At 38.0% G+C, this 18,867-nt stretch overlaps 1 protein-coding gene across 1 annotated transcript in view; it reads right to left on the minus strand.

Moving 5' to 3' along the window:
- Window positions 1-6,810: 6,810 nt before the first annotated feature.
- ERP44 (endoplasmic reticulum protein 44) overlaps window positions 6,811-18,867 on the minus strand; it is a 124,560-nt gene continuing 112,503 nt past the window's right edge. Inside the window, exons 11-12 of the mRNA XM_069105853.1 lie at window positions 9,541-9,643; window positions 6,811-7,414 (exon numbers count right to left, since the gene is read on the minus strand). Of these exons, the coding sequence (XP_068961954.1) occupies window positions 7,313-7,414; window positions 9,541-9,643 (205 nt within the window). The 3' untranslated portion in view covers window positions 6,811-7,312. The remainder of the gene's footprint in view (window positions 7,415-9,540; window positions 9,644-18,867) is intronic.

Genomic DNA, 18,867 nt, shown 5'->3' on the forward strand with positions numbered 1-18,867 from the left:
TATTATTATCCCTATATTTAAAACTAATAAACTGAGAGTCAAGGAAGTTATGACTTCCCCAAAGTTATAGAATCATAGTTTTAGAACCCAAAGTGACCTTAGAGGTTGTCTAGTTCAGCTGAGACCCAGAGAGGTAAAATATTTGAACAAACTCATATAGGTACTTAAGTAGACATCAGAATTTGAACCCAGGACTCTGATTTAACGCCTGTTAGTCTATTTCTTCTAGAACTGTGTTCTATCTTTCACTCATTCCACTTGCTCTCAGGGGACCAGAGACCTACCACAAAAACCCAGGCAGGTAGCTGAATCCTGGCTCCCTGGGACTAAACTTGCTGGATGACACCTCCCTTGACCAATGTGTTCCACTGGTTTGCCAGGGCATCCGCATAGTTGTCAGACCTTTGTTATGATTACCACTTGCCTCCCAGGATTTCTCTGTATTCCTTACTGGTGCCCATCTTTTGAGATATCTGCTTGTTGATTTCTTCTGGATCTACCTGCCCATATAAACTTCTTTCTACTGCATGTTTGTCAACAGAGACCAGACCTATTCACCCATCCCACATTATTAGATCTATCTAATTTTCAATTTCCAGTCATTATTGACTTCACCTATCCTGCTGCCGACCAAGCCCAGGTACTGAAGAATCTAAAGCCCTTCTAGATAGAAAGTTCTGATTCACATTTTAGTAAAAACTAACATTCTCAGTAATTTGTGACTCAGCAAATCAGTGCAAAATAATCATGCGATTTTAGAGAATGAAGGGACTTTAAAGGTTCTCTACCTCAACCTCCCAAACCTGTGAGGAACTCTTAGAAAACATCTTTAATACGTAGTCATTGAAGTTCTAGTTAAATAGTCCAAATTATTCCATTATTGCTTAGTTTCCAGCCTATGTCTGCCTTCTCAGCCTTTCCATAAATCCTCCACAAAGAACCCACCCAATTGACTGGGAGCCTCCATTTCTTTCTGTATTTCACAGGTGCCAGTGCAATACCCTCAAGCTGTCTGTGTTGTCTGTTGTGTTACAGGCGCAGTCCACCACTTTCTGCTTGTCCTTGATCTCTTTAATGCTACTTATCAAAAGTAAATCATCATTGGTAATATGATACTTGAATCTACTAAATGCCTCTCCATTGTCTCTTGGTTCATTTGCAGTTTTGATTCTCTTGAAATCATTAAGAGCTAGCATGGTTTTATCAAGAAGACTTCATGGCAGACTAACCTCATTTCCTGTCTTGACAGACTTATTACACTAATAGATCAGGGGAATACTGCAGAGATCATTTGGTTAGATCTGAGCAGAGCATTTAATGTAACAGTACAGTGAGATGGATTTTGAAATGATTGGCCCCCAGAAGTACTAATACATGAGTTGATGGCACCTTGGAGAGACAGATCTTTAGCTCTGCCCCAGGGATCTAGGCCTTGTTCTGTTCAACCTTTTTTTTTTTTTAATCAATGATTAGGTTGAAGGTATAGAATTTTGTATCAAATTTGCAGATAACATAAGGAAAGAAGGGAACATGTTCTATGATAGAGTTAGGATCTCAAGAAGATTTCTACAGGATGAAATGATGGGGTGAATCTAAATGATGAGGGGAATGTAAGCAGGCCTCTCTGGAGCCCACATTTCTCATCTTTAAAATGTAATGGTTGGACTATATTATCTCTGTCTGTAAACATGAAATTCAATAGAGGCAAATGTTCTACCTTTGAGTTAAAAAAAAACACTCCATAAAAATGTAGGAGGGTTTGTGTGGAAAAGATCTAATGATCTTAGTGGCATGTCGGCTCTGCATGAGACAGGATGCCGTGTGGCAGCCAGAACAACTCATGGAACTATAGGCTGCCTCCAGGACCTGCCCAGAATCGGCAGGCCCACTGCACTCTGTCCTGGTCCCACTGCACTCTGTCCTGGGCCCACTGCACTCTCTCCTGGGCCCAATGCACATCTCTAGTGCTGTGGGCGCATTTTCAGAAAGACAAGCTGCATCAAGGAGGGGACATCCAGATTGAGGAGGGCTCTTGAGCCATGCCATACAAGCAGTGGTTGAAGAAACTGGGGATGCTTAGCATGATGAGACTTAATGGGGCCACATCAACTATCTTCAAGAACTTGAGAAGTTGTGTTAAAGGGGGCAGAACTAGAAGCTGGGAGTAGAAAATGCAAGGAAGCAGATTTAGGCTCAATATAAGAAAAAACTTCCCAGTAGAACTATCCAAAAGTCACATTGGCAGCTTTGGGAAGTAGCCCAAGTAGAGCTTTTCTAGGAAGGCCTCTCAGCTGTTGGGAATGCCCCAGAGCACATTCTTGATCATTTGTAGGCTGAACTACTCGATGGCTTCTGAAGACCTTTCCAACTTGGAATTTCTTAGATTTCAGTGTTCCAGAGTTCATAGCAATGTAGCATCAACAGGATAATGGTATTAAAAGATGGGCATTTGCAAGCAGCAAGAAACTTGGGATCATTGATAGTTAACTGATACTTAATTCTTAAAATGTAATGCAGCCAAATCTCTTGGTTATGTGGTGACATGGATTTGGGGTCAAAAGTCCTTGATTCCTGGCTCCCTGCGAAGTGCATGACTTGAGAAGTCAGCTTCTCTGGTCTGTTTTCTCATCTGTAAAATGAGGGAGTTGGCCCAGGTGATTTAAGGTCCCTTCTACATCTAAAATCTCATAATAAATATAACTTCTAAATCCTATAATCATATTTGTTTCTAAGTTCAGATAATGGACCATCTGTAGTAACCCTCCAAAACAATCAGACACACACACACATTTAACTCAATGGGGTTGCTCACCCAGGCAATGTATTTTTCATCTTTCTTTGTTTTTTTCAGTATAGATGGCTAGGCCAGGCTCATTACGTGGTTGTGGAAGGCCAATAGCTTTCTAGGGCTCAATGGAAATCAAACACAGGAACATATGGAGAACCCGGCCACCAAAGTAATTCTACTTTTACTTGGATTTTGCCCAAGAGTGTCTGAGCCAATCAATAAACATTTATCATCTGCTATGAGCCAGGCACTGTGCTGAGCTCTGGTGATCACCTTCAGTGAGCACATATCTTCCTGCTCTATGCCTTGTTGACACTGCAGTGGATTGAACATTCTCATCTATGCTTTGCTTTTGATGTGTTAGGAGACAGTTTTGTTTGAGAATCTTCAAAGCTGTATTTTGCTAAGTCAAATGAGCTTTGTAAGTTAGCAAACAATGCACAGTGGGATATTACATTCTCTACATCTCTCAGTTGTGCAACTACAAAGATGTGGGCTACAGTAGAAAATCTCCCAGAGTCTGTATGTTCCCTTCTCGTGTTGTGGATTAGTGATGTCCTCAGTGTGTAGTTCATTCTCATAAAGACCTTAAAGCACAAACAGGCATGTTACTAGTTGCTGAAGTCTTCTCAAGTTGCCTTTTTTTGGTCTGCCCACTATCTTTCCTACTATCTGTAGTACTGCCCACCATATTCTCCAGTCCACTGAATTTTTCATTCTTTGAATTGATCCCCAAGTACCTTTAAGATTTTGTTGCCTCCTACAGGGTTTTTTTTTTAATTATTATTTTTAAAGCAATCGGGATTAATTAACTTGCTCAAGGTTACACAGCCAGTTATTTCTGGGTGTGGTGCTGAGTATCTGAGCCCGGATTTGATCCCAGGTCATCCCGACTCTGGGGCCGGTGCTCTTACTCACTGTGCCACCTGGCTGCCCCGGTTTTCTTTTTTAAACTCCCTATCTTACACAGGCTGAAAGCCCAGGGGCTACTCACAAGCTCAATCCTCCTAATTTCTGTGGGTTTGTCCCTCCTTAGGCAACTTCCCCACCACCCAGGGGCTTATTTATATTAATGTCAAATTTAGTGGAGAAAACTAATTGGCTTAGCCTACTGCAGCAGCTCAGAACTCTTTAACTCAGGAGATCCTCCAGCTGCAGCCACCCAGAGAGCAGGGAATACAGGTCCTACCACTACGTCCATCTTGACATTCATTTCTACTATTGTATATTTGTTCAAGTCCAACCATTCTTCCTGCCTTTCAAAGTGCCACCACCATGTCCTTACCTAGTCAATCTGGCTCTGAGGTGAAGCGGTTCAACCATGATCGTTGCATTCACTTTTTGCTGTAGGAACTTGGGCAGATATGATTGATTTGATGTCTGCTGTTCTCCCAGTTTCACTTACAGATGCTTCTATGAGTTGGCTCTTATGCCCACCTCTCTGCAACGATTTTTTGCCATTTTGGAATGAGATATTGTTCCTAATCTTTCACCATTTACTGAACAACTCTAAACATTGGAAAAATTCTTACTGACATCCAGACGAAATATGCCTTCTTGCTCCTAGGAATTTCTTTCGTTGATTCCATTTCTCCTCTGTAGGGCAACACAAAACAAACCTACCCTTCATCTTCCACAACCTTTCAAATTTTTAAAGACAGTGATTGTGTCTCTTAAGTGTTCTTTCAAGGCTAAACATCCCCAGTTGTATCAACTGTTCCTTCTGACGATGCTTCCTCTACCCTAGCCATAAAAAAGAAAATTGATCCAGAAGTCAAAAGACCCAGGCCTGTCCCTAATCACTTGATTGACTTTAAGCAAACTAGAAACTTTGGGACTTGTTTTTTCACTGATAAAATGATCACCAAATTTCTGATTTTATTCTTGTGAAGGCACCATATTTTGTGAACACTCCTTCTCAAACATGACACCCAGACTCATCATATACTAAATGTGGTTCACAAGGCCATTTCCTTTTTTTCTTAATTTTACTAAATTAGCAGATCAAAGGGATGTACTGTCTATATTTCAGCTGAGAATTTGAAAACATTTCTTGCAACATTCTTAAACAAAGAGAAAATGGAGATCTATGGGCTGAATGGGAGTATATATAAGATGGATTTGATGTCAGCTAAAAGAGGTTTCTGGTAGGGTGGGGAGTCATAAGCTTCTTGATGCTATTCTGATCAAGACTTTTCTTAATAGTTTAAACATATATTTGGAATGCTCATCAAATTCATAAATGATGCAAGGCTGAGAGGAATACCTAACATACTGGATAGAATCAGTATCAAACATTAATAGACTACAACAGGCCAAATATTAGAAAATAATTTTATAAAGTTCTGTATTTAGGTTAAAAATATCAAATATATAAGAATAGGGGGGAAAAAAGCTTGGGGATTTTTGTGAACTGAAAACTTAAAAGGATGGGGAAGATACATGATGCAATGGAAAAAGCAATAGATTTACAATCAGAGGACCTGGGTTTGAATCTTGGCTCTACACTATGACTGTGGGTAGTCATTTAACTTTCCTGGGCCTCAATTTCATCTGTATAATGATTGGATTAGACAATCTCTTAAAGTCTCACCTAGTTTTAAATCTATATTCCGATGGGACAAAAAAAAAATCTAATAAGCCTTAGTTCACATGAACAGAACTACAATGTGATGGTACTACTGTATTCTATTCTGGTCAAATCCACGTGTGGACTAATGTGTCCAGTGATGGACCATCACTGACAAAATGAAAAATAATCAGCAGGCCTACCAGGATATCAAGTGAGGGACCACTAAAGTAACTGAAAGTTAGTGGCTTAAATGAAAGACAGAAGACATGATAGCTACCTTCAAAAATGTGAAGATCTGTTATCTGGAAAAAGGCACCAGAGGACAGCACTCAAATCAACGTATGGAAGTATATGAGGATAGGCTTTGGCTTAATATAAGGAAGGATTTCATAATAACTGAACCATCCAAAAACAGAATGGACAGTTTTGTAGGGATGTAATCTTCCCATCACCGTAAGTGTTCAGAGACTGGGTGTTCCCATTAAAGATATTTAAATATTTCCAGGAGATTGCTATCTATCTGTCCATCTGTCTACCTATCTATTTATCTATCTATCTATCTAAAATGTATCCAGAATTGACTAAGCTGGTTCTTTTCTAAAGAACAAATAATTAAATATCCAGCAGAAAATATGAAGTTTTTTTTTTTATTTTGAAAGAACTGGTAGGTGTTACAGGTATTCATTACATACTCTATATAATGGCACATAAGTCAACCTTTTAAATTAAAAAACAAAACAAAACAAAAAAAAAAAACATCCTTCCCTTAAACTGAGGTTGACTTATATGTATTAGTATAAAAGTATAAAAAGTCTCCTGATCCATACAGTGCCAGCCCAAGCCAGCAAAGCACCACTCTGTTGGCTTTGGTCTCTCTCTTGTGCTGCTTTCCTCTACATCCTGCATCAGGAATCCAGTGAACAGAATGCTGAGTAGCAGCTATGTCAGTAACCCACTCAGGTCAGTGGGAGACCCAAAAATGGTAGTGAGTAATTGGGGTTGGGTGAAGGAACAATTTGTAAGATGAATTTAGGCCATAATGTGAGGTTTTGCTTTAGCACTACCTTAGTCATAAAATCAAAATTTGCTAAAGGGAAGATCTACTCTAAATGGACACATAAAAAACTGAACAGATTTTATTTGTTGTATTCCCCATTAGAAACATTGGTATTCATTTGAATTTAGAATTTTTTTCCCAAATTTATAAATAAATCACTTTAATAGTTTGAAATACCTTCCACAGCCATTATTATGTAAACAATTATAAGCTTAACAGCATTTTTTTTCCCCTTTTCTTTCTCTTTAAGCTCAGAGAATGTCAGGTCAAATTTTTTACTTAGGGCTTTCTGGCTTCTTTAGTAACAGGTTTGGGTTACATGTCAAAGATCCCAAAAGACTATAATCAAATTTTTACAAGCTGCATCCCACGAATCAGTAACACAACACAAAGTTCTGTAAAACTTTAATTTATTCCCCTCCCAAGTATCCAGAATATATACCCTCTTTGTTGTGAGAAATGTGACAATGAAAGTACCAACAGAACTGTTCCTATGGAAAGGAAGGGGCTAAAAGAGAGTACATACTACCAGGTTACACAGAAAACATCCCAATTCTTATGTAATGGAGCAGTGCAAGTTAACAACATATTGTCTCTGGCAATATTGCCTTCCATTGGATTTATGTATGTTTTGGCGGTCAGGGTTAGATCAAAAGTGAAGATGGGCCTCTGATGCATTTTTCTTATTAAATATTAATAGAACTTTAAAAAAGAAGTTATATTGGATGACCCACCAAACCATATAATTTGAGTCAGGGGAATTAAAAACCCAAACCTTTCTTTTAGTTTATTTAAAATAAAAATACACATAGAATTATGAAAATATAGGTTTACTATTTCCACCACATAAGTTGATGCTGTTGTTTGAAAGGCTTGCAATTTTTTGTTCAAGTTTTTAAAGCTCATCTCGATCCCTCAATAAGGTATACCTATATTCGCTGGGTGCTAGTTTTTGAAAGGAACTCTCTGGTGGACTGCTTGCTACATCTTGAATGTGCTGTAAAAGATAAAAAGATAATATATTTCAGCTTTGAAGTTATGTTATAACTAGAGCACAGAGTTAAGATAGATAGTTGAAACTTAATAAATAATTGCTGATTTATTGACTAAAGACAGCCACTTTATTTGAGGGGACACTCATTGATTTCATTTTCCAAGACAGGACTTAGGTGCTGCTTTCCTTATTTCAAATGATTTTGAAAAAAATTATACTCTCCCTGTCTCAATTACTACAGAAATGACCCATTTTTCTTGGTGACATGTTAGGTGACACGACACATTTCTGTTGGGGGGAGAGAATGCCGTACTAGCTAGACAACCTAGGACTTTTCTTAATGTACTCTGTGGAAGCTATACAGTTCTGACCTCATTTTACAGAATTTCCTATTTATATAGTTGATTTTCTGCACAACCTATTTAAATGGTGTAATAGCCTAAAACTTCATGGGATAAAAATGAAAGTGAACATTTAAAATTTACCTTAATAATATTCTTCAATGTGCACCAGTAGTTAAGAAAAAAGCCCTGTCTTTTGAACTGTCAAGGAGTTCTAATACCACAAAAGTATGCCATGTACATGACGTTGGGTTTGTCCCTCTGGCTTCGTCTTGTCATGTTCAATTTCCCTACCCATTAACTATAAGTGAAGTAGAGGTTTGGCTTCACCAAGCTCAGGTGACAATATTAACCGGTCTGTTATAATGCTTATCATTTTGTCCAAACTAACCGTATTTTATATTTAGGAAAACAAAACATCTTGGAATGCTTCCTCAAAGCTGTCTATTCAGCAGGATGGGGTTATCAGCTTCTACAGTTTCCAAACTATTAAAGAAAACTCTTGAATTCAAATTTTCAATGAAAAAAGAAACTCTAAAGTGCTCTAATGGGGGTTCCTGTCACTGAAAAGAATTTAACCACTAAATAAAGAAGTTAAATGAAAAGAAACATAGGGTTGTTGTTTTTTTCAAGGCACAAAGGGAGGCAAAAATTAGGACATCTTAGAAGAAAAGGTGATTTAAGTCACAGCCATGTAAAAAGAACAAATGCTGGTTAAGGTAGGAAAAAAGTGAACAGAATTACATGAATTACAAAAAGATTCATTTTGAGGCTATAAACAAGATAAAAACTTTTAAATAAAAATCTGATGGGGGTAGGCATGGTGGTGCACACCTGTAATCACCTGGAGGAGACTGAGGTTAGTAGATTACTTGAATCTGGCAGTTCTGAGCTGCAGTAGGACTAAAGCTGTTTGCATATCCACATTATGTCTGGCACAAATATGGTGAACCCCAGAAGTGGAGAGCCCCCAAGGCTGCCTAGGGAAGGGGGCAAACCAGCTCAAGTCAGAAAAAAAAAAGGAACAGGTTAAAGTTTCTTTGCAGTTTAGTACTGAGATCAGGCCTGTGAGGGGCTGCTGCAGTCTTGGCCTGGGTAAAATAGGGAGGATCAGTCTCAAAAACAAAAACAAGCAAAATGAAACAACCTATAATATAGATTACTTATTACCTACTGGGTATTCAGAAAGGTAATAATATATATGTCCCCCAAAATGAGGCATTTCAAAAATAAAATCTACACAAAATTGTCTTCATCATAAATTTTAAGCAATATTATACTGATGAGGTCAACAAAATTAACAAATAAAACCATTACTCTCTATATGATGTGATCAATCTGTTAGCCACAGGTGGTAATTAAATAACAGAATCCACTAAACTCACTGATCTTTCTGTTCTAAATCCTGCCACCTTCTATCATTCTAGGCAGGTACTATTTAATACTTTGTTGTCAAAATAATTTTAGCTTTCCTATTCAGAATACCCTATTGCTGAAAGAAGCAGTTAACATAATATCTTTAAAACTTCTAGTTTTCATTATTAGAGAATTCAGAGAAACTTTCACTTCACCCAATAAAGAAATAAAAAAATTTGGAGAGCACCTCTCTCAATATTAAAAAAAAAAAGTCTTTTGTTGCTGCTTATTTTCATTTTGGCCATTGCTTCAAGATTGCTTAACAGCATTTCTTTCTGCAATAGAAACATTAAATCAATGCAAGAGAAGAAGAGCTTTTTTTCCCACTACTTGGAAAAAATTATACCATTGAAAGAAAATGTAAACTCCTACCTGTCCAGGGGCAACATCAGTGGGATCAGGACCATGATGAAATTCTCTGTGCAATTTTCCTGAATGCAAGTCTAATACAAACTGCTTAAGCTTGTTTGGAATCCTGAAATCAAAAAGGCAAAATAAATTCAGCTCAGATTATTCAATGTGATTTTAAAGTAAAAACAACAACTAGGGACTGTTACCAACAACTTAACATTACAGAAGGAGCTGGCTGGCTGGCTTCTCTGGCCATTATTTTCTGGTAGCTGAAGAAAAGAAGGTAGGCGTTAATGTTACCACTTTCTTTTTCTCTCTTATCCTCTCCTAAGGGCATGCAAGTGTTGTTTCTTTCCTTCAATAACTCCCACTGAGTTGTACTAACCAATAACTTCATTGTATACCCATTCTGACTCCCCACTAGCCGCAGAGCAACCGAGAACAGCAGGTGCCAAATGCACAGTTTACAAATACAAATGACTGTCAGGTAGCTGTATTGACAGGATGCCTTTGAAAGGTTCTCCAGTGCTGAAGTAATTGCACATGGACCAGAGATAAACACCAAGAGATCAATTTAAATTTAATCTGACATCATCTACTGTCCCCTACAGCAAAGTGCTAAAATATCAATTCTATCCATGAATCTCAAAGGTTCTATAATGCTTAAGATGAAAACTACTATTAGCTATTCTTGTAAGGTCTAAAGATTAGATCATACCCAAACAGCATGAGCTGCTTTTGCTGGGCAACTAGCAATTTATGAATGATCAAACCTTCAAGTAACAAATTAATAATATTTCAAAAGCACCATCTACAATTATAATTTAAAAAATCAGTGAAGCTTCTCGACTTTTATAATGTTTCTGTTTTCTCTGCCAAGGAGAATGATCTTTGGGATGCAAAGGAGAGAACAAAAATGGCAAACAGGGTATTACTCATGCCTAAGATAAAGTAGGAAACTCATTAGAGGTTTTGTTATTGTTGTACAGTTATTTTCAGTCATGTCTAACTCTTCATGACCCCATTTTGGGGTTTTCTTAGCAGAGGTACTGGAGTGGTTTGCCATTTCCTTCTCCAGCTCATTTCCTGGAGGGAGAAACTGAGGCTAACAGGGTTAAGGGACTTGTCTAGGGTCACACAAGTTCTGAGGCCAGACTGGAACTCAGAAAGATGAGTCCTGATTTCAAGCCCATCACTCTGTCCACTGTACCACCTGGCTGATCTTCATTAGAGGCTTAGCCATACTTGAAGAGTAAAAGTAACCAGAAACAGAACTTCATCCCCATTTACTGAAAGAATTCTGAAACATTCCGAAGAACAAGCAGTATCGCAGGATTAAGGAAGAATAAATACTGTCACGATGTTGAGGGATTAAGTAATGGAGGCCTGAGCCTTTGTGTAACTGCACATGCAGTTGCCCATGATGCATACAGTTGGGGGGGGGGGTTATGCATATATGGTAATGATATAAATAAGCCTCTCTACATCATAAGTTCACTAGGTCAGTTCTTTACTATTACTGTACAGGCGCTATCATAGGGTGGGCCCCTTCTACAGTGAGGTGGTCAAGTATCCTGCTCTACATCCTGGTGGTAGTGTCTTCTGATAGGCTAACTACTGTGGTCTTGTCTGGTCAAGATAGATAGTTAGGTATTATGGTCCTGTCTTGGGCTAAATGGATGCAACAACTGTGACTGCACACCTGTTTTCGTGGGAAAGGATCTGGGTAAAGTGCTAGGTTTCTATCACATGGGCATACCTGCTGTTTCTGTGGGAACTAAGAGTTCAGGGACGCATCTGTTGCTGTAGTGAGCAGTGAGGCACAAGTTAGGACATAGACCGGGGCAGGGGGGGGGGGTGGAGAAGGGGGCCTAGGTAGATACAGTGGGCCTGTAATGAAGTCTGAATATTGGGGCTAGGGGCAGCTCTGTTAGGACTCCATCAATGGTATCCAAAAGAAACGAGAAGAGGATAGTCAGTAAATGATGTCACTGAGTGATTTCCATTAGGGGCAAAGTTCTAGAATGTAAGTGCCTCATGCAGAAGATCTTACATCTAGAGCTAGAAGGAACCTTAGAGTTCATGAGTCTAATTCCTTCAGTTTGCATATAAGGGAAGAGGCCTAAAGATAAATTTTAAATACATTTTAATAAAGCTAGTCATTTTCAGGTGGGATTTGAACCCAAGTTTTCCTGACTCCAAATCCAATACCCTCTATACTATTCTATGCTGCCTATCCTAGGTGCTTGATAAATGTTTCTACAGTTGTTAAATTAAAGGGATGCTTAGTAAACATCAGGGAAAGGAAGAGGTAACCATCAAAAGCTTGCATGGATTCATTAGGAACAGGTCACACTGGTCTAATTTTTTTTTTGACAGTCACTCAACTGAATTAGAAGATTACTTGGATATTAAATTTAAAATTTTTAAGTTTTTCATTCGATTCTTATGAGAGATATTAAGAGATCATTAAAAAGGGAAAAGGACCCACATGTACAAAAATATTTATAGCAGCTCTATTTGTGGTGGCAAAGAATTGGAAATTCTTTGAATGGAAATTGGAAATCATCAGTTGGGGAATGGCTGAACAAGTTGTGGTATGTAAATGCAATGGAATACTAGTGTGGTATAAGAAATGATGAGCAGGCAGACTTCAGAGAAACCTGGGAAGACTTAGATGAACTGATGCTGAGTGAAGAGAGCAGAACCAAGACAACACTGTATACAGTAACAGCAACATTGTGCAATGACTGACTCTGACAGACTCAGCTCTTCTCAGCAATGCAATGATCTTTAAGACAGTTCTAAAAGACTCTTGACACACACTTGATAGCAGAACCTGGATCTAAAGACTGTGACAAGCTAGAACAGAAGTGACAAACACACGACGCTGTGCTCCCAAGCACAGGCTGAACCCAGATTAAAATGTAATTGGGAAATATTGAACAGGATAAATACAACAGAACATAGATCACTTTAATATATGATTTTTTAAAGTCAACATATGGTCTCAGAGACATAACCCTGTTTCTGTTTGACTTTGAAACCACTGAGCTAGAACATGGGGTTCATCTAATTATATGAAATTTAATGGTGTGAAATGTAAAGTTTTAAAGAACAATGAGACGGCACATTGGATAGAGTGCTGGGCCTGCAGTCAGGAAGACTCATCTTCCTGATTTTCAATTTGGTCTCAGACACTTATTAGCTGTGTGACCCTGGGCAAGTCCCTTGACCCTATCTGCCTCAGTTTCCTCATCTATAAAATGAGCTGGAGAAGGAAATGGCTCTAACATTTTTGCCAAAAAAACCCTAAATGGGGTCAAGAAGAGTCAGACATGACTGGAAAATAAATGAACAGTTACAACAAAAGGTTAAAACCTTACTCCTAAGTGCAAAAAACCAACTTCATAAATACAAGATAAGGAAGGCATTGCAAAAGGACGGTTCATGTGAAAACGACTGAGGTGCTTTAGTGGACAACAGGCTTGGTCAACAGCATTTTATGGAAATCCAAAAAAGCTACATGATCGTAGACTGTATTAAGAGTCATAATGTCCAGGACTAAGAAATGTGATAGTCCTACTGATCAGACCACACATGGAGTATTGTGTTCATTTTTGGGTACATTTTAGGAAAGCCTTTGATAAGCTGTACAACTGTTTCCAGAGACAGTGAGGCTGGTGACTTCGCACAGTCCTGCTTCATTTATACCCAATTTACTTACAAATCATGACATCATCTTCCTGATGTCATGGTCTTCTATGAGAAGGAAGGCCAAACTACAACCATGACTTCCCCAAGCCAGTGGTGTCAAACTCAAATAGAAATGGGCCATTAAACCATACATAAGGATCCCTGTGCTACATATTGACTTAGAAAACATATATTAATATTATGTATGTTCTATTGTATTTTTATTGCTATATATACACTTTCCAATTACATTTCAATCTGGTTTACTGTCATTGCACACCAGACACCTCTATCTCAGACCATAACTTTCTTCCCTGGACACCATTATACTGCATGAGTTGTCTTCCCCACTAGAATATAAGATCCTTAAGGGCAGGGACCATCTTACTTTCCTATGTTTATTCTCAATGCTTAGCATAATGTTCAGCACCTAGTAAACGGTTAATAAATGTTTTTAATTCATTATGATTAGTTGAAAGAACTGGGAATGTTATCTCCAAGAGTCTGATAGTTCACCGTCACAAAGAAGACTTTTTCTATTCCGAGGACAGAAAGCAAGGCTAGGAGCTATGGGTGAAAGTTGCAAAGAGGCAAATTAGTCTTGATACAAGGAAATTGGAGCAGTTCAAAAGTTGAATGAATTGCCTTAAGAGGCAGCAGATTCCCCCTTATTGGAATTTGTCAAGTCACTGCCAGATGACCACTTATCAAGCAGTTCTTTAAAGGATTCTTGTTCAAATAAAGGTTTGACTAAATAGTAGAATTTATATAACAATTTAAGATTTGCAAAGTGCTTTACAAATATTGTATCATTTAATCCTCATAACACTGGGAGGTAAGTACTGTTATTGTCCCCATTTTATAGCTGAGGAAGAGAAAAAGCTTAAGTGACTTAGAGTCACACAGCTAATAAATGTTTAAAGCTGGATTTGAACTCAGGTCTTCCTGACTCCAAGCCTGCCCAGTGCCATCTAGCTGCCACCAGGTTCTTTCTAACAGCTTCTGCAAAAGAGAGTGTTAGTGACTTGGAAAGGACACTGGACTATGGATCTAGATATTTGGATTATAGTCCTGGCTCTGCCAATAACTCACTCCGTGACCCTGGATAAGTCACTTCAACTTCCTGGAACTCAAGTTTCTTTACTAAGGAAGGGGAGAATTACAAGAGGTGAGCTCTAAGGTTCCTCTCTGTCTAGTGCTCTAAGATTTGGGAATTCTTTAATATTCTTCACTGTTTAATGGTTTTCTAGGGCAGGAAGATGTATATGCATCTGACTTTCAGGTAAGATAGAAAAAAAAATATGAGAAAGGGAAAGATAAGGGAGAAAGTACAAATCTTAATTAACAGGGAAAAATGTCTAAAAGATGATTTATCTAATACAGGGGTCCTCAAACTGTGACCTGCTATTTGGCCCGGAAGCTAAAAATGAATTTTACATTCTAACACATGGTTGGAAATAATATATAACTAGGATCAATTAGTAAGTTTACCTGCTAAAGATGAAAGTGAATATACATATAATGAGTACTAAAACAATTTTTTCCTCCATTAAAAGCACACTTTTCCTGATGTAAACATCTCATTTTTTTTCTTTCCACTCCAACTTTCTCTATTGGACTGTTTTTATAAGCTTTTCTTTTAATTTACTCACAACTTTAGCAGAGTTCAAAGCTTATTTTATAATGGTGTTAAATAATCTCGATCAAATAGATAAGAATCTAATTTTATATATGCTTAAACATTTTAAAGATATCCTATTGGGAGAATACTGCATCAATGAGTTTACAATGTCTCCTTAGTCATTTGAGTATTTAGTTAGCTGGTTTCTAAACTATCCCTCCATATCTTATATTTATATTGAAGGTTTTAGTTTTGAAGTTACTTTTAGTGTAGTTTTCTTCAAACTTTTCAGTAAAAGCATCACTTCAGTGGAACAAATGCCTACAAAGTCCATGTCTTATTCACTATGCATTGTAATAGTAAATGGAGAAATGGATATGAAGCACAGATAGATGGACAAAGAGAGAACATCTAGCCACAGTCCTTTGAAGTTACTACCATGTTTCCCCGATAATAAGACACTGTCTTATTAATTTTTTTGGACAGAAAAACACCAGAGGGTTTCTTTTCAGGGGAGGGCTTATTTTAATGAACATTGACAGCAATTTTAATAAACAGGTAAATGTGAACAAAAAAATGTACCTTTATTCAATAAGCAAATCACTGGGGAAGAACAGGATGACGCGCTCACTGCTGCAGCTCTGATTGGATGCAGCTCAGAGCGCGGCGTGCATTTCACCCAGGGGGAGGGGAACGGTGCATACAGAGGGTACCATAATGTAGTGTGTAGCGCAGGGGATCACCTTCACTACAGTAGCAATCTCAATAAGGCTTATTTTCGGGGGAGGGCTTATTTTAGAGGAATCTTACACAGTAAGGGGAGGGCTTATTTTCGGGATAGGTCTTATTATTGGGGAAACACGGGTAGCAATTTTTTGTTGTTGTTCAGTCATGTCTGACTTTTTGTGATCCCATTTGGGCTTTTCTTGGCATAGATACTGGAGTGTTTTGCCATTTCCTTCTCTAGCTCATTTTACAAATGAGAGAACTGAGGTAAATAGGGTTAAGTGACTTGCCAAGGATGACATAGCTAATAAGTGTCTAACATTGGATCTGAACTCACAAAGGTAAGTATTCCTGTTTCCAGACCCAGCACTCTATCCACTGATGTTAGCATCTCTGGTGTAAGGGTTTGCCAATCCACCTTTGGTGTCCACCTGATTCACCCAACTCCCAACTGTGACTCTACAAAGCTAGAGCATGGGCAGTGACTATACCCCGGTAAACTGTCTCAACAGATAGGGTAAATCAGGTTGAAAGTAACTGACAGTCCTCAAACCTGTTGGTGAAAGTCTATTCTAAAGAAGTGAAGAGCTTCCTTGTTAGAATGGGCAGATGAGGAACTGTGGAATGCTTGCAGCTTGATCAGGTGTAAAAGACTCCATTGTATCCCAGGCCATCACTAGTCATCCTGACTTTTGTTTGCCACTGGACTTCGAGGACTAAGGAAGAGAGAGTGAGGTTGAAGACTTCAGGCAATTCTGCCTCACTTTAATCCAATTCACCCATGATGTCACTGGTCCTCTTTGGAAATGAAGGACAAACACCACCACCAGCAGTAAAGTCATTGAGCACGGAGGGTTCCCCTTCTCTTTTCTCACTCTGTGCTGGTAGGAACAAGAATCTGACATTATGAGGTTCTACCTTTGCCTCTGGGCCACATGGCAGCCCCCAAACCACACTCCAAGAATCTCTGCCTTATTTCTCATTCAAAACGACAGAAATGATAAAGATACGGTCCACAGAAGTATAATGGATATTCTGAGAAATGTCAGAACACTTTCCAGTTGCGCAACTTTATTAGAACAGTTAAATTAGTCATCCTTTAAACTTGTAATAAGCAGGGTAAGCTCTAAGCAAATCAATGACATACTTGAAATATGCTCATACCTCATGCTGATTTAAATTTCCATTAGAAAGCCTAAATGCCTCGTATCCTTTTATTTTATTGCCAAAAAAGTGTATTTCTAAACTTTTAAATTTACCATTTATTAAAAGAAAGAAAAGTTTACATATTTCAACTTTAATAAGTTTACAACTATGTACTTTCAGAGACTTTTTTCCTCCACTCAAAAGTGGAGTGTTATTAGGGAAGTAGGTTGGGTAGACTGTCCAATGTTTCAATTTCTTAGCTGTTCAGATCAAGAGACCAAAGTAAATTCACTGAAATATGCTTTTAAAAATATATTCTTTTTCTTCTTCTAGATTTCCTAGATAATAGTGGGAGAACAATGAATAGGTGTAACAGCAGACCTCTGCTGGAAAGCTCTGGCTTTAGAACTGAGGCCATTATGGGTCACTTTAGGGAGGAAAAAGTTTATTCTTTTCTAATATATTTGGGTCCTTTATCTTTTCAGACAGGCATGAGGGGGAAAACACATTTATTATTGCCCTCCTATCACTTTCTATCAAGGTTCAGTATTAACCAAAATGGTCTTTTATTTGTCTACAAACTGAATCAAGTTTCATGTTTAAAGTAAAATCTATGGATTAACATTACTTTGTTTGATTCTGTTGGCTCTTGGATTCTGAAATCAATTACACATCTTATTTTTCTGCTCACAGTAAAGTTTTCTAACAGAAATTTTTATTTCACTTGTTATTTAATCTTAATGGGATACATTTAAACTTAAGTTCACCATACCTTTAACAACTAAAGTTTGTTTCTGGGTGCATTCTGCATGTGTCCGTGTGTATATGGCATCACTAGGACCAATTTTAAATTGGACAAAGATTTATTAAGTGCCTACAGTGAGCAGCTTACTGTGCTGGGCAATTAGAAAGATTCAAAGTTTAGGTAAGGCAATTCACTAGTCAAGTTAATACACATGTAGGTAATTAAAACATATATAGATGTATTAATATGTATGAACAGTCATGTAATACTTGACTATTAATCACTAAGCACTATTAAGTGCTTATACTCCAGGCACCATATCAGTATGTCTTAGAGGTACAAAGCAAATATACTGAAGCCAAAAAGGAAAGATTCTTGGAGGTATTTGTGTTTGGCAAGAATTCAACAGGTTGCCTATAAAGGGAAGACATACTAGGCAGAGATAACACAATGTGATCAGAGGTGTGGAGGCATAAAAATGGGGCTGGGATTAGTCCAGTTTGGAGAGAACACAACATATGGCAGCGAATAATATGAACAAGATAAGACCAGAAATGTAGGGAGGCAACATATTATGGGAGAGTTTAAACCAACGAAAGGAGTTTAAACTTTACTAGGTAGGCAGTAGGGAGTCAGTGAAGATTTCTGAGTAGAGATCTGACATGACATGAATGAGTTATGAAAACCTGGTGCAGTATCCTATAGGGAAGCACCTAGGCTGAAACAAACAAGAAACTCCCTAGGTTAGAAGGGAATCTTTCCAAAGGTTTGTAATTCAAAATTCTGGGGTTCAGTCAACAAGTTTCCAATCAATATTCTTCCCTTTTGCCCCTCCCCGAAAACCTCAATAACCATCCCACTTTTATCACAAATTTTGTTATCATTTTGAAATACTAATTACATGTTGTACATGCTTTTCAGTCTTTAGTTTCCATCTATTCAGGAGCATTTTTGCAAATTTGATAAATTAATGTTTACGGAACGGCTATGTGGTGCAGTGAATAGAGCACTGGCCCTGGAGTCAGGAGGACCTGAATTCAAATCCAGCCTCAGACACTTAAGTCTTACTAGCCGTATGACCTTGGGCAAATCACTTAACCCCAATTGCCCTTCCTTCCCCCCTCCAAAAAGCCACACACACACACAAAAGATAAATTAACGTTTATTAGAAAGTAAGAACTTAAAATTCAGACTTTGCTAAAATTGCTGCTTCAAGTGTCCAAGAAACAAAGAAATCTGAAACAAAGTACCACTTTTGTAATATTTAAATCAATGTAGGTGTAACTGTAGGTAAGGAGAGTATGTAGTAGGTGGAAAAAATGACCCTTAAAGGGGAGAACAGAAAAAACTATCAAATAAAGAACTTCTTCAACCTTTTAAAATCTGTAACACTCTAACTAGAAGACATACAACT

This window comes from Petaurus breviceps, unplaced genomic scaffold (assembly GCF_028583685.1).
Source record: "Petaurus breviceps papuanus isolate PSGF00001 unplaced genomic scaffold, PetGlider_PUasm1.0 138, whole genome shotgun sequence".
Taxonomy (NCBI): Eukaryota; Metazoa; Chordata; class Mammalia; order Diprotodontia; family Petauridae; genus Petaurus; species Petaurus breviceps.